Source organism: Clavelina lepadiformis, chromosome 2 (assembly GCF_947623445.1).
Source record: "Clavelina lepadiformis chromosome 2, kaClaLepa1.1, whole genome shotgun sequence".
In the NCBI taxonomy this organism is placed as follows: domain Eukaryota; kingdom Metazoa; phylum Chordata; class Ascidiacea; order Aplousobranchia; family Clavelinidae; genus Clavelina; species Clavelina lepadiformis.
Genome location: NC_135241.1, coordinates 21,408,572 through 21,432,101, shown reverse-complemented (window position 1 = coordinate 21,432,101; position 23,530 = coordinate 21,408,572). Strand labels below are relative to the sequence as shown.

The window sequence follows — 23,530 nt, the reverse complement described above, 5'->3', positions numbered from 1 at the left end:
TTATTGCGTGGACCAAGACTTTAAACTTTATTAGTTTTCCTGCAATGTATTCCAGCGTTTGTACATTAACCACCTGATGTTGCAAATTGTTATAACCGGCTACCAAATGACACTAATATCGTACAAGAAAACTTGAAGTGTGTTTATGTAAACAAAAACCGTCAATTCAACAACATGAGGCAAAAACAGATTTTACTTTGTTTATATAATCAACCGCTTCCGCATCAGTCTTCATAACGGTTCCGTCTATCAGGTCGCGACCGGTAATTGCGATCGTAGGAGTAGCTGCGATTGTTTGAATGGATGTATTTCCGTGGAGATACGAACGGTTTAACTCCCTGTTCCGAGTCTTTTCTAAACAACGAGCGGATTTTTGCTCCGCTCCGCTGCCAAATCCCTTCCGACTCAGGATTATCACAGCATTGCTGGCAACCCTTCCATATGTAATAGGCAAGGCAGACGAAAAGAACCGCGCAAATGATTCCGGCAACGAAACACATAGCTATGTATACAACTATCGGACCACAGCACGAGTAACCTGGAAAAAATTATGACAAGTGTGATTCTAGGAGGGGGATGCTTTCATGAATTTGCGGAAAAGCACGGACAAAACTTTTATGCGGCAAAAAACTATTTTAACATAAAACCGACCAAGCAAAACTTTTTGTGCAACTTACCCATAAAGGTAATTGTCGCCGAACCGGGTCCCCTGTGGTATTCAGTTTTCTCCGGATTTTCACCGTTATTTAAACTGCCTCCACCTCCTCCCCATCCTTTCGGAGGACCTCCACCTCCGCCGGAATAACCCCCGCCACCTCCGGCACCACCATCTAAGCTACCAGACCCGCCACCTCCAAATCCTCCGTTGTTTTCCGTAAGAAGTCCGTTCCCGCTAATAAACATAAAAAACCCCCCTACACCAGCGGCGTTATCCGAGGCACCAAGTGATCTGTAGCTCTTGGCTGGACGTGGACCATCTGCATCCAACTGCTCTCCGACGCGTAAAAACGCAAGCTCGCCGTCGCCATAGTAACCAGAACCTCCACCTGAGGAGCTGATCCCGTCAGCTAATTCCATCCCTCGAAATCCGCCCGATCCGTTCCTGCCTCCGCTGCCAAGCAATTCCGACACCTCGGAGGCGTTTTTGCCTTCCGGAAAATAATTGGCGCTCGCTTGAGAGCGTCCGGAGTCTCCTGGTGATGATCCAGCTCCGCAGCTTCCCCCGCCAGCGATGAGAAGAATGAAATCATCCCTGACTCGAGTGATGAATGTTCCTCCCGAACCGCCAGATCCTCTTTGGGATGGTCCTATTGCTGAATAATCGCTTTGCTGTCCTATAAATTGTGTCGTAACAATTGAGCTTCTTCGTGTACTTCTTTGTAATTTTTAACAAAGTCGCTATGTTTAACCGTAGCAACACATGACCGATTAATCGTAAGAAAGCAGCAATTACTGGATTAACTACTCGCGTATATACAAAGAATTTAAGCCAATTATTCTCACAAAAATACTGATTAAATCTGCTTTAATGCTTTATTTATGTTTGAAACCGTGATTTGAGTTAAACATATATAGTTACGGTCTTGATCTAATGCTAAGGTCAACTTACCTACTAATATTCGAAGCTGTTCACCTTCATTTAGCCTGAAGTTGGACGAGAGAATTGCCCCTTCACCCCCATCTTGGCTGGGCCTTACCAAACCCGATGGTGCTCGAGCTAAGACAAAAGGGAAAACTTTAGCCATTTATCAAGAAGAAATAAAACGATTTTCAGTCCAATTGTACCTGAGTAAAATGGACCAGATCGAAATAAATCTTCTATTTACGATTAAATCAATAGTTAAAATCGTTATCATTTGTTTATGAAGGATAGGATATGTACCATGTAGCCTACTGTAGGCTACATGTAACAAATATTCCATCACCTGTTATGAGGTAAAGACCAGAGGCAGGGACCGTCCATGTTTGAATCCCGTAGCTCAACGTAACATCTCCCTCAAGATTGGTGCCTTTGTACGCAACGTCGCAATCTTCCTGTGATTACAAAAACGCTAAAAGTTTTCAAATGAAATTTCATGCCTTACAATTAGCCTACTTACGAGTGAAACTTTCTTCGGTCTTGCAATAGCTTCTTGGTAAAAACAAACTAAACTAAATTAACTGTTTTAAATAATTACGTCTTAGGTAAATTACCTGTGAGGGACCAAATCGTCCAGCTAGGCCGCAGTCTGTGAAATCCCATCTCATCTCAACAATAGGCTCGATTTTGATCTCACCCAAACAAGAACTGAGCAACGTCAAAACGCAAAACGTCCGTAACATCTTTCAATTAAGCACTTCTGAAAGGTTCTGAACCAAAACTGAAATTATTTCGCGAATTACGAATCTGACAATAATATTACCAAAGTTATGTAAACTAGATTGTGCTTACAAAAAGACTGCTTCGTGTTTTGACAACGCAATGAAAAACCACTCTGTTAAAAAGTTTAGAAGCAGCCATATAGTTCTACACAAACCGAATTCATTTGCTCACCTATAGCTATATTCTGCGTATTTGTAAAAATAAAGTTAGTCCCTTCTGTAGGTGTCTTTGCTCCTTCTACTGCGACATTACCACTGCAATAGATCCCAGAGCAAAAACGATGTCATTACACTGTAGCTAAGTCCAGAAAACACTATAAGTCTATTGAAAATAATGAGACCAAACTTTACTCACGCCTGCGATGTCTGACGCAGTACAACTACTACTATACCCTGGGGCTCACAACTTAAAACTGTGTAAAAAGAGGCCACAATTACGTCGGTTTTGTCGCAACAGACTGCCACAAAATTACGTCACTACCTGATATACGATTTCTTGCCAATCACTGCACGAGACAAACCAACGCAGTTATCGCGAACTTTCAGCATTTATTAGGACCCAAAAAAGAAAATCACAGCTCACGATGTAATGAAAAAAGGAAAGGAGGAAAAAAGCAATCAAAATTCAACCGTTGCTCCTCGGGATCCCGGGCATTCTTCTTCAACAGGATTGGGATGCGGTTCCTTGGAGGAACGCTCGTGCTCCTCATCAACATGCTCCAGAACGTTCTCAAAAGTTATCCGCTCATGGAAGTAGGTGTATGCGACTATATCGCGTTTTCTATCAAACATACAGACGCGGTTATTATGATTGCTACTAGATAGTGCGATGTAAAAGATAATATAAAATCAAGTTAAAAACACAGCGAAAGCCAGAAGCAACGTTCCATCCTAACAGTTACCACAAAAAATGATGATAACTTTGTGAATGTTAGTTACTGTTTTATTTAATTGACCCAAAAACTGTGACTACCTGCTGTGCTTTCAAACATTTATAAAGCCGAGTGTCTGTACTTATGTGCCAATGTCAGACTATAACGTCATCTCAATCTCATATTTGTTTAATTAAGTTATAGTACAACCATTCCAACCTCAAGATGAACTTTGCGATTAATAATTAAAATAAATTAACTCCTCTAATCCCTACTTCAAATATCAACATCAACTTGATTCCTTAAACAGTTTTGATGAAAGGTTAAAAAATAACTGGACCCAATGGTTAGGGCAGAACTTGATATAAATAAGCAACCACTTAGACCATGGCATACATACTCCTTTACACTAACTGTGCTATAAGTTATTAACATAAAACAAAGACCTACCGTAGCACAAGCTTGTAAAGTTGGGCATCAGGAATATCATTACACAGTGATAGGTCAAGATGACGAAGTTTGGGTAAATGATGATCAACGTTAATCAGCCACGGGCCTTTCAATCTAACCATTCCCACCAAACTAACATGTTCTAATTCTCTACATACATCAATGTAACAAATTTAAAAACTTTCATACCAGCCATACTAAAGTAGAAAACGCACTCTAGCATAAGCATATGTGGTTTTATTCACTTATATTTGAAAAACATAGCAAAAACTATTTTTCTGGTTCGACACTCGGTGGTACACTATCGTTGCAATGCTCTTCCTCAGGTAGCTAAGTATGCTTGGATCTGTCCAACAGTGCTGATGAACAGTTCCAAATTCAAGCCACAAAAAATTAAAGCAAATAAAAAATGCATTCATCGGAAAATGCACAATTGCATATAGACAAGCCTTGTAAACAGGGCTAAAGGGATGAAGAATCATTGTCAAGTTTAGGTCAGGTTTACATGAAGACTTCACTCAGTCTCGCTATAACGATTCAAACATGATAACATACAAAGCTTTGGCAACCACTGATGGTTATTTAATATTGTAAAAATAACTGGTGTCTGGCCAATTGGCCCTGCCTGGGGCCTTGCACAGTTCAGAAGGTTAGCATGGTAGTTTATTTCAACAATGTCGAGAAAAAAGTCAGTTGATTAAATGTTAATCGCCAACATTAACAAAGTGAGACATTGACAAGTTATATCACAAAAAAAACTCACGCCAGGCAAATTTGCACCGGTTGTGGGTATTATGGCTAAATTATAAGATAAGGTTAGTAGATTGCGGACCAAAACATAAGCTTCTAAAAATAGATTTATATAGAAAAAATGTACCTGCATAGCTGGAAGAGTTCACTTATCGACTTGTCAGAGGCTTCACAACACCAATCAAGATGGATTCTCTGTAGAAGTGGGCATCTGGTGTAAAATTCACAGCTAAGGGACTTTGTTGTCAAAAAGTAAATTACAATTCATTCTTTGTGATATTAAAAACATCTCCAGCTTTCTTATAAATTCTATTCTATACAATGATGATGCTTCTGGAAAAGATCTACTTATCAATAACCAATACTACATCAGAAGACAACTAATCTCAAGGTGAAAAAGATTCATACCCAGATGAAATAGTGTTGATAACATCGTCATTGACGTGCTCTGTATCACAGATGGCTAAATCTCTGAGATTTCCAAGAGGTTCCTCTTGGAACAAACGAACAAGGGCTTGGGTGGATACTTCTGATGAGATTTTCCTCAGATGCAAGCGCTGTAGTCTAGATTAATTGCATGTGCTTGAGTGAGTGAAATATTAATATGATATATGCTCAGCTCAAGTTTATACATCAACTGCAAGCCAGATAAAGCCCGCTAGTTATATATTTCTGCTAAGCCACAGTAGTAACCATGCTTTGTTATAGGATAGTAAGCCAATAGCGCTGTCAACTACAGCAATTCATTACCTTACTTTCCCACATAATGCAAGTATGCTTTGGTCTGTGAGTTTGCTGCAAAAAGACATCTGAAATTTTTGTAAATTGGCAAGGTGCCTACAGGAAACAATCACAGATATGTCTGTCAAATCTTCTCCATCAAGCACCAGACATTCAATTTCGGTTTGGTGGGAAACAAGGTTAAGCACACCCCTTGAAACATAAAAAATATTTTAGTAGGTTCTTGACACCATTTTGTGATATCTATGAACATCAACTTAATAGTCATCTGAACTTTCATCAACATAATATTTATAAGATCCATATGATGCAAGACGTATGAACTGGTAACCAACTCTTTCCAGCATAACCTAAGTTACTCGTCAAACCAAAGAAGAAAAACTTAACGTTGCTGATTAATTATCTACCTCCAATTTAAACAATAAACAAAAATTTTTTTACCAGTCACTTAAATGCAAGACACCGTCACTAAGGAAATGCAGGATCCGGCATGGCATTCCAGCAAGAAAATTAATTCCGACATCAGTAACAGCCGCACAGTGCGATATGTCCAGCTTAGTCAGATGTTTAAACGTGCTGACTGCCTTCATGGCATCGTCATTGACTTCACTGCAATATTACACAAATTTAAAACAGTCCTTTTGTCACAACCATGCTGTAACTGCACAAAATTAGCTGAAAAAGTTCTATGCACAAATTAGCAAAATTTCTTATTTAGTGATTTGAATGCAATAACATTTTAAATGTTGGTATGAAGAGCTTCACTTTTAAAAGTCATATTGCTCTATACTACGGTAACTGTAATCGAACTGACTATTTCATAAGAACATTACTTGGTCTGAGATGAGCAGCTGCATTAACACAAAGAAATCATTACATTATCTTAATATTGGTTCTAAAAGTTAAGCATCAAGCTAGTTTAGTAGGGCTAGGTCGAGGTTTATAAGTGTGTGTTATGTTTCACGTTAGATTAACAAATACGTTACATTGAAAAACGTGCCAATTTCAGGCCTTGCACAACCACTTTAAAACTTTGTATACAAGATCCCAGCTACTCAAATTGTGATGTCATCTGGTTGTGCACTTACATATTAAACCTCCAATTTCAAGGTAGCCTACAGTAGAAATGCCCCCACAACAAAGACTAAAAGCTGAAAAGCATATAGGCCTAATAACAACACTACTGTTCACTTTAAAACTTGGCTTATTTTGGGATAGCAACAAAAACACATTTCCACAGCTAACTGATTTTTTAAACATTACCTGCATCCTTGAAGTATAAGAGTTTCAATTTTCTCACAGTTAAGACTAATTTCATCTAAAATGGGAGTAGTTATATTGTCACAAAAAGCCAAATCCAAGCAGACAATGTTAGAACATTCATATAACAATGATCGTTCTTGTGATCCAAAAACAAAATCTCCTGTATATCGACTGAATGACATTGAAAGCAGACTTTTGGACACTCGGCTTATCACTGGTGTGAAGAGGTCGGTAGAAGAAAGGTCACCATATTTTAAGAGTTTAGCAACAATGTTCCTCATATCGGCATCAATTTCCTCATCTTCTGCAAGCAAGACACTGTCTTTTATTTGCAAAAACGACAATGTTGTGTTTTCTTTCCATTTGTTCAGGTCAATTTTTCTCCACAAGGAAGGATCAAACGTCAATGATTTGAAAAATCGACAAACATAACGAACAACAAAGAGTAGAGTAGACTGAGGTAAATCACCAAAAATTTGCAGCCAAATTTCTACAGGAAGTCTCGCCCAGTCCAAATCTGATGAAAATTCTTTGGTGCAAAAACTCGAACCAAGGTCTTCCATCAGTTACTCTTCTTTGAGAATGTAATATTGGGAAATTAAAATTGTTCGGTGTCATTTCAACAGCAAGTTTGTTATTTCGAACTTTTTAGTGCGGCCTCTTCTTGTCGTAAACAACAGAACCATCACGAATACCAGCAGCACCTTGCGCACCTCATAAGGGTCGCATTGGTGTTTATCTTTAAGATCAGTTTTCTCAAGCTCAAAACAACAAAAAATAATATTAAACGTTGTTAAAGTTCATTTAAAAAATTAATAAAAGCAAATATATTTAGGTACATATGTAAAAAAACTCTTATAGCGTTTCTTCATAGCCATTAATAAGAACTACATGATGTGATTTCAATGTGTTGCTTTTCCCTTTGGGATTTCCCCTTTTACTAATACGCATTTTACGATCTTGCAGTCATGTTTCTAACGCTGCAGTATTAGAAAACGAGGTTTGGAATTTGGCGGTTGGTGCTAGTTGAAATTTCAAAGCACTGGGAAATTGTTGTACGCAAGATATTAGGTTAGTAAAAATCCCAAATATAATCATGCCTACTGCTGAAGATGATTGCATTAACAACCATAAGTCAATGGAGACTTATGCGCTGTTGAAACAACGTGGAAATGAATGCTTCAAAAGCAACGACTTTAAAGCTTCGTTGGAGCATTATACACAGGGAATAATTAATGCACCCACGTACTGTGTAAAAGAAAGTGAAAAGGGCGAGCATGTAACAGGTAATAGGCTAGAATTGTTTGTTTAGTAGCCTATCTACCGTAATTAGCATTAAAATTTGTAATGTTTATTTGCTGTGATATCATATTTATAGTGAAATCCTAAATTAACCACATCAAATAATTTGCTTTATGAGCTGTTGTAAGCAGCATGATTTATTAATTTTTATTGCAGAATACCCTCTTGCTATATTATACTCAAATCGATCAGCTTCATGCTTTCGTATCAAGGAATATGAGCAATGCATACTAGATGTGGATAGAGCTTTTGCAAATGGCGAACATGGCCATGCAAGGTGAGCAATTTTGTATTTAAATAGCATTTTATTTTGTGCTTTTTAAGAAAATCTGCCTATGACTGTTAATGGTTGCTGCTATATCCGACTGGGAAGAACTGCTGTTTTCGACGAGAAAGTATTCCAGTTTTTGAGAAAACATGCATGCAAAGATGCAAATTTTGTAGTAATGGTGTGCACTGATGCCCCAATTCTTTTTTTTTATTATAAGTTGGCGTTCAAACAACCTATTTAAATAAATAACGTGCAACTACCATTAACTGAAAACACATTTCTTTTTTTTCCAATCTTATATAAAACTGATAATAATGCATTTATAATTTTAAAAATTCCATCTTTTGTCCCGTCAGTCACACTGGAATTGACCTATTATAAATAAGCGTGAAAATAAAAAATTCTTTTTGCACATTCATGAAGCTGCTGCGTGTAGCTGCCACACTTTCCACTATGGCTGCTATAAGTATAATGATTTTGTCATTTTAGTCTATTTAGAGTTATGTGGGTATAATCAGTTTATGGGTTACTATTACTAAATAAGTAGTTGCCATCAGCAATGTACAAAATAAAACCTTTGCATCATTTTCAAGGGAAATTAAGCTTTTATGTAGACTGGCATGGGCTTATTGGCATCTAAAGCAATTTAAAAGGTGTGCTGGAGTAGTAGACAGACTTCTAAAGCAACAGAATGGAAAGAAATATAAGGTACCTTATACTGATATTCTCAATACTGGTATGGGCTTTTTATTCATATTTAACTTGTTATTTTATTTTTTACTCATATGCAGGAAGTTGATGTTTTGAAAGCTCTTCTGGAAAGAAACGTTGACAAAAATGACAACCTTTATCTCAAAAGTGAACCAATTGGTGAAGAAGTTTTTGAAAAAGGTGAGTATTACTATGTCTGTCGACATATCATTCACAAACCAAGATTTTACAAGATTTAAAAGCACTTTTTTTTTGTAACAACAAATTTTTAAATTAGTTGTTAAAAGAAACTTTCAAAATGAATACGTTGTACCCTTGAGGAAAGTCTTATAGTTAAAGTGTTCAAAATTGGAATTGGATTTGTTGTTTTTCATTGGTACCAGAATTGAAAGTAGAATTGTTAAAATAGGTTGGGCCTTTAGTAAACAAACGTATTACTTTTTACGAGGCCTGAAGAATATAAGGATATATAATTATATACATATAAGATATATAAGGTTTTGTTTAGTGAATGTTTATGTTGAATGTTTTCTTTATACAATGCTTTTCAAAGTTTTTAACAGAGTATACGCTGCTTAATGTCTGAAATAAATTATTTCAGAATATACATTTGACAACAAGCAGTTAAATGGAGCTTCTTCAAATGTTCAGTTGAGTTATGAACCAGAGAAAGGTAATGTGCCAGTGTATGTGTAAGAAACCTCACGCTCATATAAATACAGTCCAACCACGTCCATTTTAGGTCGATTTTTGAAAACAAAATACGGTCTACTTCCTGGTGATGGTATAATCAGTGAAGAAACTTACTGCGGTGTGCTAAACCGGAAATATATTGGGCAGTATTGCAATTACTGTTTCACGGTGACAATTTAAAATGCTCTGTTGTGATAATTTTTGCTGTTGTTATACGGCCACTTGCTTTCAAAGTCTGGCTTCAAAGTCTTGCTTCAAGTCTTGCTTTCAAAGTTATTTTACGTGAAGCTTGCAAGATTGTAAAAGGGGATAAACATGTAATTTTGCCCCTGCATGATTTTAGGAATGTGCATTACATGGCATACCCTGCCATGGCTGTTCGAAAGCGTTGTACTGCAATGAAAAGTGCAGGCTGAAGGCTTGGAACGTTTATCACTGGTTGGAATGCTCTATGTGGCCGATATTACAACAGGTTTGGAAGAATTCTTGATTAATTTACTTATGGTTGCAAGGAAATACGGATTGAAAATTTGATGTGATATATGTTCAAATGATTGCAATAGGTTGATGCATTTGCACATGTTGCGTTGAGGGTCATTCTACACGGAGCATATGAATTTTCATTGAAAAATAAAAACCTGAAAGAATCTGATTGTGAAAAAGATACGGAGCCGTATCCTTTCCTGTGTATTGCAGCAGATATGCATAAACTTTACCCACCGGTTGTGATCAAAGCTACAAAAAACAAGAAGAAAGGGAAAATTAAACAGCAACAAGCGGCCACTCCTCCCCCTACTGTTAATAAGAATGGAATTGATCCTGAAAGTCGAGTGTACAATGGCGACTATTGGAGTATCTATTGCCTTCAGACCCATGCAAATGAACACCTTAAAACCGTATTAGCAAAAAGCACACTGTATGCAAACTACATTGCCAAAGTTTTAAACCAATGCTTTCCAGGGAGAGGGAAAAAGCAATTAAATAGTTCAAAAAATCCCCCGAACGGTTGTAGCACCAAGGTAGCTGAAACAGCAAATGTTATAAGGTCTACTTTTATGAGGTTAAGTTTTAAGGAGATGCAAGCCAACTGTGGTAGACATTCTTTCTTTGAAATTGAACCTCTAAAGAAGAGAATTGAAGGTGTATGTGAGCAAATGGCGGTGAATGCCCCTAATCCCAGCGTGAAACAACGCAATCTCTTCATGTCCAAGGGTAAACATTTCTTTATTTTTATTATATTCGACGTAGAGAATATTTCTTTAAAAGGCCTTGAAAAGTGTTTTCAATTGTCCTTTAGAATAAATCGTAGACATCTTAAATTGTGTCATGTCTTAAAGATGAAATATCTTCCAACATATTAATACCATTATTTCTTTCAGAATTACCTCAGACTTTCCAAAGCATCATCTCATATCTGCTTAGACACCATATACTTCAGCTTTATACCAACTCCCAGGCAATATTTAATGTTATCAGGGACAATATGCACAAAGATGAAGGTTGACCTTATTACTTGACAAAGTTTTACCAAATTATTTAAATCATTTGCTCTTTCTTATACCAAGTTAGATATTTTGTTAAGTAATGGAAAGAATTTCACATGTTACGGCAACATTCTAAATAACGGATTCTAATGTTATGCTGGAAGGTTGAACTTAAAACTTTGACTTTGCTCTTTTCAGAAGTGTCTACTCTTCAGCAGCAGAGAATTGCCACAGCATTATTTCCAACCACAAGCTTACTCAATCACTCATGCAGTGCCAATACCGTGATCACTTTCAAAGGAAGAAAAACACTTGTATGCAAAACACGAAATATTGAACTGTGAAAACTAGAGCTCTCATGGCCAATGTTTGCTCATCTAGTCCATCATGTTAGGTCAGATGACAAGTCTAATGCTGTATTAACTGTCTCTTGTTTCAGATTCGATCGACTCGAACTCTCAATGTTGGGGATGAGATCAGCCATTCCTATGGTCCATGCATCAGCAGACATTGCTATGAAGACAGGCAAGAAATACTAAGCAAGCAATATTTCTTCACTTGCCATTGTGATTCGTGTTTGAAATATGAACAAGGTAAGTTGCATAAAGAACAAACATGTTTCCTATGGTTTAGTAAATAGAGTTAGTTATTCGGTTAGTAAACAGGAAGTTATTGCCTATAACAGCACTTGCAAGTTCATTATTTTCACTTTCAGGTGATTCAGACGAGCGGGCCTTTCTCCAACAGTTCACCGCATACAAGTGCAAAAAATGCGAAGGGCCTGCCGTTATAATGGAAGGCTCTTTTAAAAATGAAGTAATTATGGGAAAGTGTCTTAATGTTGAGTGTGAGACCATACAAGATCTCACAGAGGCATCAACAAGATACAATAATATTGTGGTAAGAATACAAGAAGTTCAACATGACGCTACACAAAACAGTTAAAAAATGTTTGTCGATTTAACTTTAGCTTTTTTACAAGTTTTTTTTATACTTCTTGGAAGCAGTTTCTGAAATCATACCCAGGATTGTATATTTTCAATTTTTCATTTATTGACAGCACATCACTCAAGTCATAGCTCAAAGACTTTACAAGCGACAGTATAATGAAGGGCTAGGAATGCTGAAGAGATGCTTAAGTGGAATGGATGAGATTCTGTACAAGAACCATCAGTCAAAATCGAACATCCACGACCAACTTGCTTATTGCTACACGTAAGCCATTTATCCTTTAGAGCCGATGTCACTGTTGGCGTATAATCACCTTCGTGTTTGTAACATCTCCAGTCACTTGCGAGACTACAAATCAGCTGCAAAGCATGTTAAAGAGAGTTTGAAGACAACATCGATGAGATTTGGGACCATGAGCATGGAAGCAGCACGGGAGTCGTTCAAAGTTGCGACTCTTTACTTCAACGCCAACATGCCAGGGGAAGCAAAAGTGTTCCTTAATAAGACTATAGCAGTTTACAAGAAAATTCTCCCAGACAATAGCGAGGAGATAAGGAAAGCAGAGCAGATGTTGGCAACCTTGAAAGCTTATCGAGAGCAGTTTGCAAACTACCCAAAGTCCCCATCATTTAAAGTGGAATAGCATAGGTCATTGTCGATGAAGCGATGTGATTCAGTTATCCTGCTTTTATCCTTTTAATTGGGTTTAATAACTCTTTGTTGTGATTGCTCTCAAGTCATTTATCAAATGTGTTTTGCCGTACCAATTAACACATGTTTTCATGTTTACTGTTAAACATATGCGTAAATGTTGCAGTTTATTCGATGGTTTTCAGCTAAACCTGCTCATTGTGAAATAGATATAAATAGTTTTAATCTTCCCCTGGTTATGGTAACGTGGAATCATTACAGTCTGTTAGTTATAAAGTGAAGCTCTCGCTGGTGTTTTTGTTATTGCTCGTTCATGAATGAGACTGTCCTAACCGATTCAAGTAGTCGACTTGTTTTGAGCCATTGCTTCGAGACTTGATGCTTATAATTTCTAATGAGATGCATATCTTCATAATTTTTGTTTGCGTTTATGCAATTTCTTTTGATTTTTATCCTTTAATTTTATTTCTATGCAGAATTTTGTAAGGGAAACAGATATATCATAAACGACAATGTAGGCAATTTGTGTTGCTATCAAGCAAATTCGGTCAAGAAGTATTCCACAGCATGGCAACCACTGCAGTAGGACCTTGCCATTCGAGGCTAACTGTTATGACGCCCGTAATCAGAAGATGGCTTGCTTATGGAGGAAAAGACAGCAGACCACTTTTAAAAGCAGTGGCTACTCCTATAAATTGTCCACGCCGATTCTTGCCTAAAGTTGGAGGCACACGCCATCAAGAAACAGAAAATCAGATGGTTGTACAGCAGGAGGAAGTCATTTATCGTCCCCGCCAAGTACGAATGGACTGGCTGGGGATGAAAAGATCTTGGAAATATGTACTCAAGACAGTTCGATCAATGTTCAGTAGTGTTACAGAGAACGAAAGTACCGCACGATTATTTAAAAAAGATCACGTGATGTACTATTTCCGTAACTCCGAAGACCTATCGTATTGGTACGTGATGACGGACGAAGATTATGGGGGGCACAGTTGGGCAGAACTTCGACAGGGTCTGAATGAAATGACGGCCATGTTCAGGGGATATTTGAGTGAAAAAAGACCTCGAGATCTACTCCCGACAACTGACCCCCTTCAACCCCAACCACCGTACCATGGGATGGTCTATTTGGAAACAAGACCATTTCTTGTAAGTCAGGATGCAAACCAGTTACAAACATGGCTGAGAGAACATAACTGTACTTGGGAGCAGAATAATCTCCACAAAACATGCCAACCACAAAATTAATATTTGTCATAAATTCCAATGTTTTTGAATTATTTTAAGTTTAAGCAAGAGTTGAAAAATAGCGAAGTTGCATCTGAGAATCTTTTTACTGGTTAATTTTTCTTTGATTAGGATTTAGAAAGGGATCCAAATTTTTAACGACATAAAACATTGCAAGAAAATCTTTTGTAGACGATTCTGGACAAGAGAGAATACATGAGTTTGACAGGATTCAACGCTGTTAAGTTGCGCTTACGGGGAGATGGTCGGAAGTACGATTTTGAGATGGTGTGCGACTGTGGTTTTGAGAAAAGAATTGCTTATGTGGTGCCAATATATACACGAGGTGGACCACTTTGGCAAGAGATAGAGGTATTGAAGCAATCCTCCAAACTGCAGAAGCATGTTCACACAACTGTGGTGCTGTGTGAGTTTATTTATAACACTGATCTGTTTAAACGTTTAGATTCCTTATGTAAAATTTATGGCCAAGATGGAAGACGGTGGATACTTACTGGTCAGACAGAGGGGAATGGGATACGCCATGGTGAGTAGTTTGTGGTCATTCAATCTGGGGCTATGTCCATGTGGTCATTCAATCTGGGGCTATGTCCAGTCTGTTAGTTAAATGTCACTATGGTCTGTGTTATCAGTTGGAAAACTTTCGCTTCAAGCTACAGGATGGTATCGAAGGACCTTTTCAACTGGAGATAGATTACATTGCTTTGATCCAGAACTCAACGTTTCCTGATGAGGGAACTGATAATAAGGATCCTTGGGAGCCGATTAATGCTACTATAGGATGATTTCAATATTTATGTGTGTAATTTATTGACAAAAAGCTGCTCCTGAATTTTGTTTTGCTGGAGTGCCATAAATTTCTGAAATACACGTTTTTGTTTAAGTTTTGCATTTTATTGCACAATGATATGAATTCTAGATAAGATCAGGAGGATGACTTCAATCAAACAAATCATGGCGATTAATCTCTGCAGCACCTGTTTAGTGCTTTTTATGAACATTTGAAGAATAACAAAATGCACCAATAAGTGAGTGAGTTTGCAATAAATATGAAATATCATTTCATGACCAATCATCAGTTTCGTCAATAAAGAACGGCTTGTCGATAGCACGGACAGCAATTTCGCCACATAAAATGCATTCATTCGCTATCGTCTCATCAAGTTGCAAAACCAACTTTTGACGACGCAAACGCCTTTCTTTCATCGCATCATCAGACTGGCCCGACTGTGATTGGTTCAATGCAGCCAACTCCTGCTCCAAAGCAAAAGAATTATGCAGATTGAAAACTAAAACATCGTGACAATGTGCGATAATTATAACAATATAAATAATTATTACCCTAACCAGTTTTAATAACCTACTCTATGCAGTTGTTCTGCGATTTCGCGCTTTGTATCAATTAGCAAGGGCTTTGCCTCTATCCACAAACAATCACTGTGAAAAGCGTGTTGGCATGGAAACAGGTAAAATCCCCTCGTGAGGAGCTGCCTACCACATGACCAGCACCTGTCTGTTTCACCCACAACTAGATGGCGATTTCTGCACCAATGTCAGAATTTTAGAAACACCGAGATACTGTGTTTATTATACGACTGACAAAATTCCTACCTTGTATCCTGGATGTTGCCACGGATGGAATGAGCACTTGTTGTTGCATCATCCATCTCTTCCTGCAAAGATAAAATGAAGATAATGGATGTCACGTCAAAGCTTAAATTAAAATTTCAAACCTCACTTTCAGTTCATCGATGTGCTTGTTATATTCAGCAAGCGATTCACAAAGGGCATCTTTAAAGTGATCAATTGTGACAAAGTCCGGAAAAAATGGAAGAATGTCTTCTATTTTCAAGAGATCTCCAGATTCCTATGAATGAATGTATTTTATGGCCAAGTTCTGCAAAGATCCTAGAGGTAAAGTCAGCGGAATAAATTCTGGTAACTTTAACGTAATACAAGACATTCCCCGATATCATGTGCAGGTAAAACATGCTTGATAATGGGGACGATTCCCTTGGAATCGCAACACTCGAAAAACTTTTGATAATAAATCATAACCAACTTTACAACTAAAATAGTGACCACGAAGCAAATTATGCTCATGGGTGCAATACAGTGGTTACCACATTGTACGTATTTAATTATTCATACCTGGAGAAACTTCATTGCTCTCGAAATGTCCTTGTCCTCCTGGACAACGTGCTTGGCGATTTGCAACCACAATTTCTTTCTTAATTCCTCATCTTCTTCCTCCAGCTCTCGCCGATCTGCAATCGATTTTGCAAGTTCGACATCCACCTTGAGAAGTTAATAACTTTATTTGGTGCAAAGTATAGGACTGCATTTCACAAAACCAAGGGGTACATTTTGCTCATAAGCATGCACTGGTTCTTATGTCAACTAACCAGATAAGTGATTAACTGATTATATATTGAGTTGCAGACATTGTGTTGAACTGTTTGGGGAAAAGTTTTAGTGTTGAAAACATTTTGGCTGAAAAATGTTCCAATAGAGTAACTTAGCGTGGAATTTGTTCGTTTCAAGGAACAAAGTGCAACAACAGCTGTTTAACAATGTAACAACGGAAATGTTAACGATAAAAATGATTAAATAATTTTAAACTAAAGTATATCTTCAGCTATATGCGTCGTTAACCAGTGGCCAGCATACTTGGTAGTACCTGTAGCGCCATGGACACAGCTTCTTCATACAAACACATGACAGTGTAGATTGTGACACACGCTCTACGTAACAATGGTTTAGCTTTTTCGTCACCGTCACCCAGACAAAGTCTCAAGGCGTATTTGACATCGTAATGAATTTCAGCTTGGTCCTCCCCCTGATCTTTAAGATAACTGGAAAAAACAAAAGAAATTAATTGCAAACTAAAAACCTTTAAAAACAGGGGTTGAATCATCAACTACTTGTGCACAGTTTACAAAAGCAAAGTTTGTGGTTCATTTTATCAAATTATGAGCAAAAGGAAAGTTTTTCTTTTTTAGCATACTTAGTCACTGATTCTGGTTGATATTTGACATAGAGGGATAGTAGGTAGTTATGTATTGCTGGGTCTGTGCAATGTAAGTCTGTCGTGCAATATTCGAGGTAACGCACTGCTTCCATCCACTGTTCTCGATGACCGCTCTGCCAATTCATAGTGCAATTTTGTAAAAAGAAGCCACAGATTGAGAAAATTCAGACACGAAAAGGTTTGATACGAAACAAACAACTTTCATCAAAACCTGAGTGCAATTGATGAGAGATGGGATTAAATGTTTCGGATCAATTCTGTCTTTCAAATCAATCCACGAATCCACAGTTGCTGTTGGTATGTGCTTGAAAAAGATACAAACGTTTACGAAGCTTTACCCTCAAACCGCACTTGTGCGCTGGAATCTGACAGTAAATTAGTCTGCTTACCTGCATTAGCACTGGAGAGAATTTATAATACAAACTTATGTCATTTTGTTTCCTGAGCGCTTCAAGGGCTGCAGTATACGCTTCATTTTGGACATGATGATTCACAACTCGTTCGTAATCCTAATTAGGAAAGATAAATTCTGTGAAAGTTTTTGTGTTCGTGTAACTAAATCATACACTGCATTATTGAGCCAGTCTTATATGGGTTAAGCGATGAAACATCAAGTAAAATCAAGTATTACTATGTTTTGCATGTAATTGATATGTAGGTATTCAGTCACTATATAATACGATAAAGGTAATGTGTTAACAAATTACTCATTTCCATGGTTCTGAACTCCTTATAGTTCAGAAAGATATATTTCGGTGGTAGACTGACTACAAACAATGCCCACCTGCATTAGAACTGCAAAGAAGACGTAATCCTCAATATCCCCATGACTAATAAGAAGGTCATAGATTGTTGCGCAATTTTGCTGGAAACAGTCTTTCAGTCGGCCCTGGAAATTACAAAGTAACAAAATGGTCAAAATAGTCTTATGCCAACGTTCGTAGATTCACGAAGTTGTGATGATGGACCTGGGCTAGCAGTTTGCGCAGATTCTCCTGGCATTTCTGCAGAGATTCCGGATCCCTTTCCTCATTCTCCCTCAATCTTCCAAGGTGGTTGAGGTAAAGTTCAACAAGCCAAGTTGACAGCATTGTCATCTGGACTGTTTCATTTTCCTTCAAATTCAAACAATCAAGAACTTTTGACTTGTAAAACTGTAGAGACTAATCTCAGTATCGACAAACAAAAAGTTTTTATCTAAACCGTAATAAACAGTAATTAACTGTATAATTAACAGTAATCTAATAGGTAATGTTGCTTTGGTGAAGCTTAAACATGACTGTTAACGAAGTTTAGTTTAAACTTTATTTATTCACTTAGCATTAAAAACTAAAGACAATTTACTAGTAAAGTTTTTAAATAAAGAACATCTTTGCGATTGACTCTACCTTTAAACCACTGAGTTTCTTTTGTAAAAATGCTCTCAGAGCATTTTCTTTATCGGCACGAATAAACTTTAATGCAACATCTTCAAATGAGTTCTGTGTAATCGCGTAATAAAGTGCACTCTCCTGATACTGGCCCTTCTCAAATGCATGTTCAGCTTGTTTTGTACAAACCTACACCACGAAAATATTTTTACACGACAGAATCCACAAAATTAATCATGAATATATTTAAATTGTGCTATAACATGATTGTGACGACAACTACAACTTGCAAAATGACATAGAGCAACATAGAAATATTATGGTGTTCAATGCATGGCTATGACTACTGTTTGACCATTAGCATCCACATACCTGATCTAGATTGGCAGGGTTATCCCTACAATACTCTCGAGCTAAATCAAATTTTCCCATATCAAGATACATCTGCCAAACGTCCCGTGACTCTTTTACAACCTTCGACACAACACAAGTGATCAAAATCTACCTTAGTAGTTGTATTTAGTTCACAGTCAAAAACTACTGGCGGAATACATAAAAGGTGCCTTACACCATTCACCTTATATTTGAAAATGGCACGCTCTGTATAGGCCCAGATTGTGTTTAGAATGGGATCTCTAATTAAGCCCACAAGTTGTCCATATCTGAAAGAAAAAAGCAAATGAATCAGCTAAGGTGAGGTTCTGGTGCAAAATACCAAAAATTATTTGGCATTTAAGATGTATTTTCAGAAGCTTATATTCTTATTTAATACATCTTGCAACTTCCCTAACGACGACAAGGCACCTGCAATCAGTCAGCTATGAGCTGAACTGTAACTTTCATAAACAGTGTTAAGATCAATAGCAAAAGTAAAAGAATTCCCACATATGTTGGGAATATTATAATACAATTAAAAAAACATCATAATGCAAAATATACCAAGGTACCCACAAACAAGCATTATACAGAGCTGTCCCAAAGCTCAACAACGCTGTGAGAACTAGCATGTGCGTCGAAATGCATTTAAATAATTTTTTCCTAATATATCATGTTACATGTGAGGTCATTGCATTTTGAACAGGTCCTATTGGTTTATGAAGGAAATACCAAGCACGGAGCATATTAATCATTTAAACATTTGAGATTAAGATCACAGCACTGAATAGGCAAAATGCAGTGTTAAATGTCTATTGAAAAGATTAATTCTAACTTAAATTTCAATTTGTTTATTACGAAGATGTTTTGACCGATGACATAAAGCATTTATGTTTGTGAGTTAAACTAAACTAGATTTAGATTATTACGCAGATTTTGGTGTAAGTAACTATGTTATAAAGTTTATTTAACAAAAACGGGGAAAGTACGTATATAGCTTCCAATGCACGCTTTTTTTCTGGTAAAATAATGACAGCAACAACTTGCCAAGAACCGTAAAGGCCTTAAACCATTGCATTAATGTGATGATTGAAGTCACAAATTTTCAATCACTACCAAAAATCTTGAAATGAAACTTTTTTACAGCATTTGGTCAAAGAACGAATTCACAATGAGAAATAAGGGCATGGTTATAGGTGTCACTATAGAATGGGACTCTTAAACATGGTCGTGCTCTTCCAGTTCATTTGAATTTGCAGGAGTGTCTTGTGGTATGTAGTAGGGACGTGCCGCGAGGAAGATTATTCGGGTTCGTGCGAACCCGAATATCATAAAGGTCGACACGAACGAATCCCGAATATATTTGTATTAGAACCAAACAATAAAATTTCCTCCAAAAGTTGTCAAGTCTTGCTTCTAAAATGACGTATTCGATAAACAAAGCGCTTTCTTTCGAAAAATAGTGTTTAAAAAACGATCAAAAAAGCAAAATCGTTAGGAAAACGACCTTCAATGTAAGTACTGCTGACTCTAGTTCAGCTTTGTCGGAAAACTAGATCATCATTTTTTACGAAAGTCAGTAAATTTATAAGTAATATTGTATTCGGGTTCGCCATTGTTGGTATTCGTGTTCGCCCGAATCTTCCATAAAGGCGATATTCGGCAAATCTATTCGGGTTTGGGTTCGTATCGGCCCATCCCTAGTATGTAGTAAAATTCTTGTACTGTATGTGATCTTATCCCACTGTCTAATATAAAGGTTCCCAACGTTTTCCTACTTGGGGACCCTTAGCTGCAATCAGTTATTTCTCGCAAACCCCGAATTGAAAACCACTGGTCTAACACAATATAAGTGAAATGGAAGAGATAGTTACTTGCTGTGGTGAAACAATATGAAGATATGTTTACCTTGAAGTGTAGACATCTTCACAGATAACTTGTTCATTCAGTGAACAAACTGCTTTCAATCTGTCGGAGTAAAGGAGAAGAATATGGAATTCGGTGAGAACTATGTTGAGGACGTTTGTGTTTTCTTCCGCGAATGGATTGTTGTTTTCCGCAGCTGTTAAAACAAATAAGCTAAAAATGTATAGAACTGCACTTTTTGATAGCAATTCAAACAAATGATTTCATCACGAGAACAAAACTATTGATATTAAAATAAAACCAACAGCATGTTAAGTTACAGTAAACTATAAAAAGATACGTGAACTCAGCCTTTAATAGAATTATTCAGGCCATTTTGGACTTATTGCAACGGTGATTACTTTGCTATGAATTTAAGCATGTTCTGTTGTAATGGGTGTCTGGAAACTGTCACATACAACATGTCCGCACCTGGATAAGAAATAAGCTTTGGATTTGCCACAAGAGATCGCTGTTGCAGAGCAGATTCATCCATCGCTTGTGACGACTTTACATCTCCAACGTAGATGCCCGGTGCAGCCAACCATGCAAATTGTGTGGGAACTTGCACTAAATAAGCATAGCTTTAGTTTTTTCCATGTTGTGAAACTACAACATTAAGTACTAATGTGTTAACTGTGATCAAAAAAATGTTGGCTTACTAGTGTTTCCCTTTGAACTGTACAAAAAGATTAACTGGCTATTATCAATAAAGCCCGGCAAGTCAATATATCTTGGTGGGATATTTTCATATGGAGCAAAAATGGTCTGAAAAAAGAATTTGATATGTTTTAACTTGCATACATATAACACTCAACACATAGCAGTGTGAGCACAGACAAGTTTATTGTTCAACCTACAAAATAAACATAATGGTTGCCATCCAGTGGGCATGAACCATTGTAAGCATTGTTCAAAGTATATGGTTACAAGTCACATGATTCTTATGTTAGAAATATGGCATGTGACATACTGGCATGTGCTGTTACTCATAAACCCTAGAAAACAGACATCCTGTTGTTTTGTACAACACCCTTATTACTATCAGAAATAAGATTTTGTGTTATGGACTGTAACCAATACCATATATTACAGGTTACAACTGTATATGTCACTTCCAAGCAAACATTATGTCAAACAAATTCAATTATACAGAAATTTCTTCACCTGGAATACAGGAACATCTCCACTATTGTTATAAATTGAGCCATTGAATTGAAACAAGCGGCTTGGTGTGATCGCAAATATGCAATAATCACTTTTGCCATTGCTCCTTGTAGCGGTGGAAAAATACTCCAATCCCATCACTGCTGAGCCTAAAAACATTCAACCGCAAAAAATTGAAAACGTAGCTATTTGAAATTACACTGATACAAGAAATGCGAAATGATAGAACGCACTAATTTCACATTTGCTAATTATATTACATATGTTATTATGACAAGATTGTTGGCAGTCTGGGGGCTTACTTTGGTTGTCACTTTTGCCAAAGTTGAAAACTTGCTTAAAGTATTGGTCAACGCTCCCGCCAAAGAACTTTGTCTCTTCACCGGCCTCGATGGAACATTCCATAATGAGACCACGACTGGTTCCAACCAGGACTGGGCCAGTGGTGTTTTCGCTTGCTGTTCGACACCAACCCACGCTTTCAACTTTATGGCCTATGAGTACAAGCGGCATTAACTTTATTCAGAAATTTCGAAGTTATATGAGAACAATATTATTGTAAGTGCAATTCAACAGACCATTTTTGAGTCAAAATAAACGAAACCTGTTTCATAATTAAGCATATATGTGTTTGCTTTTTACCTTTAAATTTATTAAGAGCTTTCGGTCTTCTTGAATTTGCAGACAGAAAAAGTGTCTCCTCAGATTTAAGAGAAACCAAGAGATATTGCCCAGTTGGATCCAGATAGATTTTGTAAACTTCATCATCGCCACGAAACAAATCAACCTGGAAAAGCACTGACGGTGAAAGCAGTATATACTGCTGCATGGTATAGTTGCTTTAATTGTGAAAAAATGAGCTTATGATGATAGGATCATGACAGCGGCGATAAGCCAAACCTGGCCAATTCAACATTTTTCAACTTGGCTGGTAACTATATACAATATTATTTAAGTTAAGAGGATTGAACTGACTAGGGATGAATTGAACAGCTATCCATGTCAGTTGTCAATACTTAATGGTAGAAATTTAATTTGCATAAACGTTGTCTACCTCATCAACATTATCAGGATCAAGGAGGTTAATCCGAAGAAGCAGCCTTCTTGACATCACCATACATAACATGTTGTTGCATATACATAGATGAGTGATTGGTTCTTGGGGTTTGAAATTGATCTGAAGTAAATACGCGGACATCATTGCATTAGAGCAACTATTTACAATAAATTATAACCATATCAATGATAACAATTTTGCATGTGCTTACGTGCACTAAAACGTACCACTAGTCCACTACACCGCGGGCGTAGTTTTTTCATGCACCACATTCTATACAAACGATTCATGACAATTATAGTATAAATTTCTAAAATGCCATGGGCATAATATGTGCTTTTAACTATCTAACCGGTAGATACAAAACAACAGTTAAACTACCATATGATAAACAACGTAATTAGTCAAAACAACTAGAAGAAAAAGTACACGCAATGGAGAAAATGTAATAAGGTTGTTATGCATTTTGCGCGTCAGACAATAATGATGGTAATAGTATTGCATACGCAATAAATACATTTATAATAAAAATGCACATTGTGCAACACAATTGCAGAAAGGTTCAAACAACTGTCATGTATACCAATGCAGACTGGGCACTTTAAAGAATAATATTTTGAATCAAATAATATGAAGTTTGTGTACTAACCTTACTCTTACTAAAGATTGGAATTTCGTCTTCAACTCTTGTGTTTATATAACCACTCGATACAGGTTCGTTGTTATTCATATTGCTCGATGAACGCATAGTTCGGCTGCTGGTTGTGGTTCGTGATATAGTCGCCTCATATTGGTCTAATATTGATGCCATCTTGACAAATTTATTCCAAAAATTTCAGTGTTTTAACTACATACATATATACTTGAGCGCATT

The 23,530-nt window shown here is 37.0% G+C and overlaps 5 protein-coding genes across 9 annotated transcripts; 2 read left to right on the top strand and 3 right to left on the bottom strand.

Annotated features, from left to right (window-relative positions):
* Positions 1 to 121: 121 nt before the first annotated feature.
* LOC143445216 (uncharacterized) lies at positions 122 to 2,735 on the bottom strand. 2 transcript variants are annotated; one of them, XM_076944151.1, is made up of 6 exons: positions 2,534 to 2,735; positions 2,194 to 2,360; positions 1,926 to 2,034; positions 1,610 to 1,717; positions 678 to 1,334; positions 122 to 538 (listed from the first exon to the last, which is right to left on the bottom strand). In XM_076944151.1, exons 2-6 carry the CDS (start codon positions 2,320 to 2,322, stop codon positions 225 to 227), a joined length of 1,317 nt encoding a protein of 438 aa, XP_076800266.1. In that variant the 5' UTR covers positions 2,323 to 2,360; positions 2,534 to 2,735; the 3' UTR covers positions 122 to 224. The 2 variants fall into 2 exon arrangements, with proteins under 2 accessions (XP_076800266.1, XP_076800265.1); XM_076944150.1 differs by having other exon boundaries at positions 2,194 to 2,349.
* Positions 2,736 to 2,890: 155 nt separating this feature from the next.
* On the bottom strand, positions 2,891 to 7,125 carry LOC143445215 (F-box and leucine-rich repeat protein 13-like). The gene is made up of 7 exons (XM_076944149.1): positions 6,438 to 7,125; positions 5,616 to 5,783; positions 5,184 to 5,366; positions 4,842 to 4,997; positions 4,561 to 4,644; positions 3,684 to 3,833; positions 2,891 to 3,142 (listed from the first exon to the last, which is right to left on the bottom strand). The coding sequence occupies exons 1-7, from the start codon at positions 6,998 to 7,000 to the stop codon at positions 2,980 to 2,982; spliced, it is 1,467 nt and encodes a 488-aa protein (XP_076800264.1). The 5' UTR covers positions 7,001 to 7,125; the 3' UTR covers positions 2,891 to 2,979.
* Positions 7,126 to 7,426: 301 nt separating this feature from the next.
* LOC143446625 (protein-lysine N-methyltransferase SMYD4-like) lies at positions 7,427 to 13,022 on the top strand. Its single transcript, XM_076946351.1, has 14 exons — positions 7,427 to 7,723; positions 7,896 to 8,016; positions 8,604 to 8,718; positions 8,802 to 8,901; positions 9,323 to 9,394; positions 9,464 to 9,582; positions 9,758 to 9,886; positions 9,978 to 10,626; positions 10,794 to 10,913; positions 11,097 to 11,212; positions 11,338 to 11,491; positions 11,614 to 11,798; positions 11,959 to 12,113; positions 12,186 to 13,022. The coding sequence occupies exons 1-14, from the start codon at positions 7,534 to 7,536 to the stop codon at positions 12,490 to 12,492; spliced, it is 2,532 nt and encodes an 843-aa protein (XP_076802466.1). The 5' UTR covers positions 7,427 to 7,533; the 3' UTR covers positions 12,493 to 13,022.
* Positions 13,023 to 13,067: 45 nt separating this feature from the next.
* Positions 13,068 to 14,823, top strand: LOC143446628 (complex I intermediate-associated protein 30, mitochondrial-like). Of its 2 annotated transcripts, XM_076946357.1 has the most exons (5): positions 13,068 to 13,652; positions 13,923 to 14,102; positions 14,197 to 14,277; positions 14,384 to 14,549; positions 14,671 to 14,823. In XM_076946357.1, the coding sequence occupies exons 1-4, from the start codon at positions 13,068 to 13,070 to the stop codon at positions 14,534 to 14,536; spliced, it is 999 nt and encodes a 332-aa protein (XP_076802472.1). In that variant the 3' UTR covers positions 14,537 to 14,549; positions 14,671 to 14,823. The 2 variants fall into 2 exon arrangements, with proteins under 2 accessions (XP_076802472.1, XP_076802471.1); XM_076946356.1 differs by lacking the exon at positions 14,671 to 14,823 and having other exon boundaries at positions 14,384 to 14,634.
* LOC143446624 (vacuolar protein sorting-associated protein 18 homolog) lies at positions 14,624 to 23,473 on the bottom strand. 3 transcript variants are annotated; one of them, XM_076946348.1, is made up of 22 exons: positions 23,306 to 23,473; positions 22,654 to 22,776; positions 22,242 to 22,386; positions 21,902 to 22,093; positions 21,600 to 21,748; positions 21,095 to 21,200; positions 20,865 to 21,002; positions 20,436 to 20,589; positions 18,730 to 18,814; positions 18,525 to 18,626; positions 18,171 to 18,341; positions 17,751 to 17,897; positions 17,567 to 17,671; positions 17,172 to 17,291; positions 16,994 to 17,086; positions 16,759 to 16,895; positions 16,432 to 16,606; positions 15,903 to 16,049; positions 15,490 to 15,618; positions 15,363 to 15,424; positions 15,116 to 15,293; positions 14,624 to 15,005 (listed from the first exon to the last, which is right to left on the bottom strand). In XM_076946348.1, exons 1-22 carry the CDS (start codon positions 23,465 to 23,467, stop codon positions 14,814 to 14,816), a joined length of 3,012 nt encoding a protein of 1,003 aa, XP_076802463.1. In that variant the 5' UTR covers positions 23,468 to 23,473; the 3' UTR covers positions 14,624 to 14,813. The 3 variants fall into 3 exon arrangements, with proteins under 3 accessions (XP_076802463.1, XP_076802464.1, XP_076802465.1); XM_076946349.1 differs by lacking the exon at positions 15,116 to 15,293 and having other exon boundaries at positions 14,839 to 15,005; XM_076946350.1 differs by lacking the exons at positions 14,624 to 15,005; positions 15,116 to 15,293; positions 15,363 to 15,424 and having other exon boundaries at positions 15,520 to 15,659.
* Between the last annotated feature and the right edge of the window lie 57 nt (positions 23,474 to 23,530).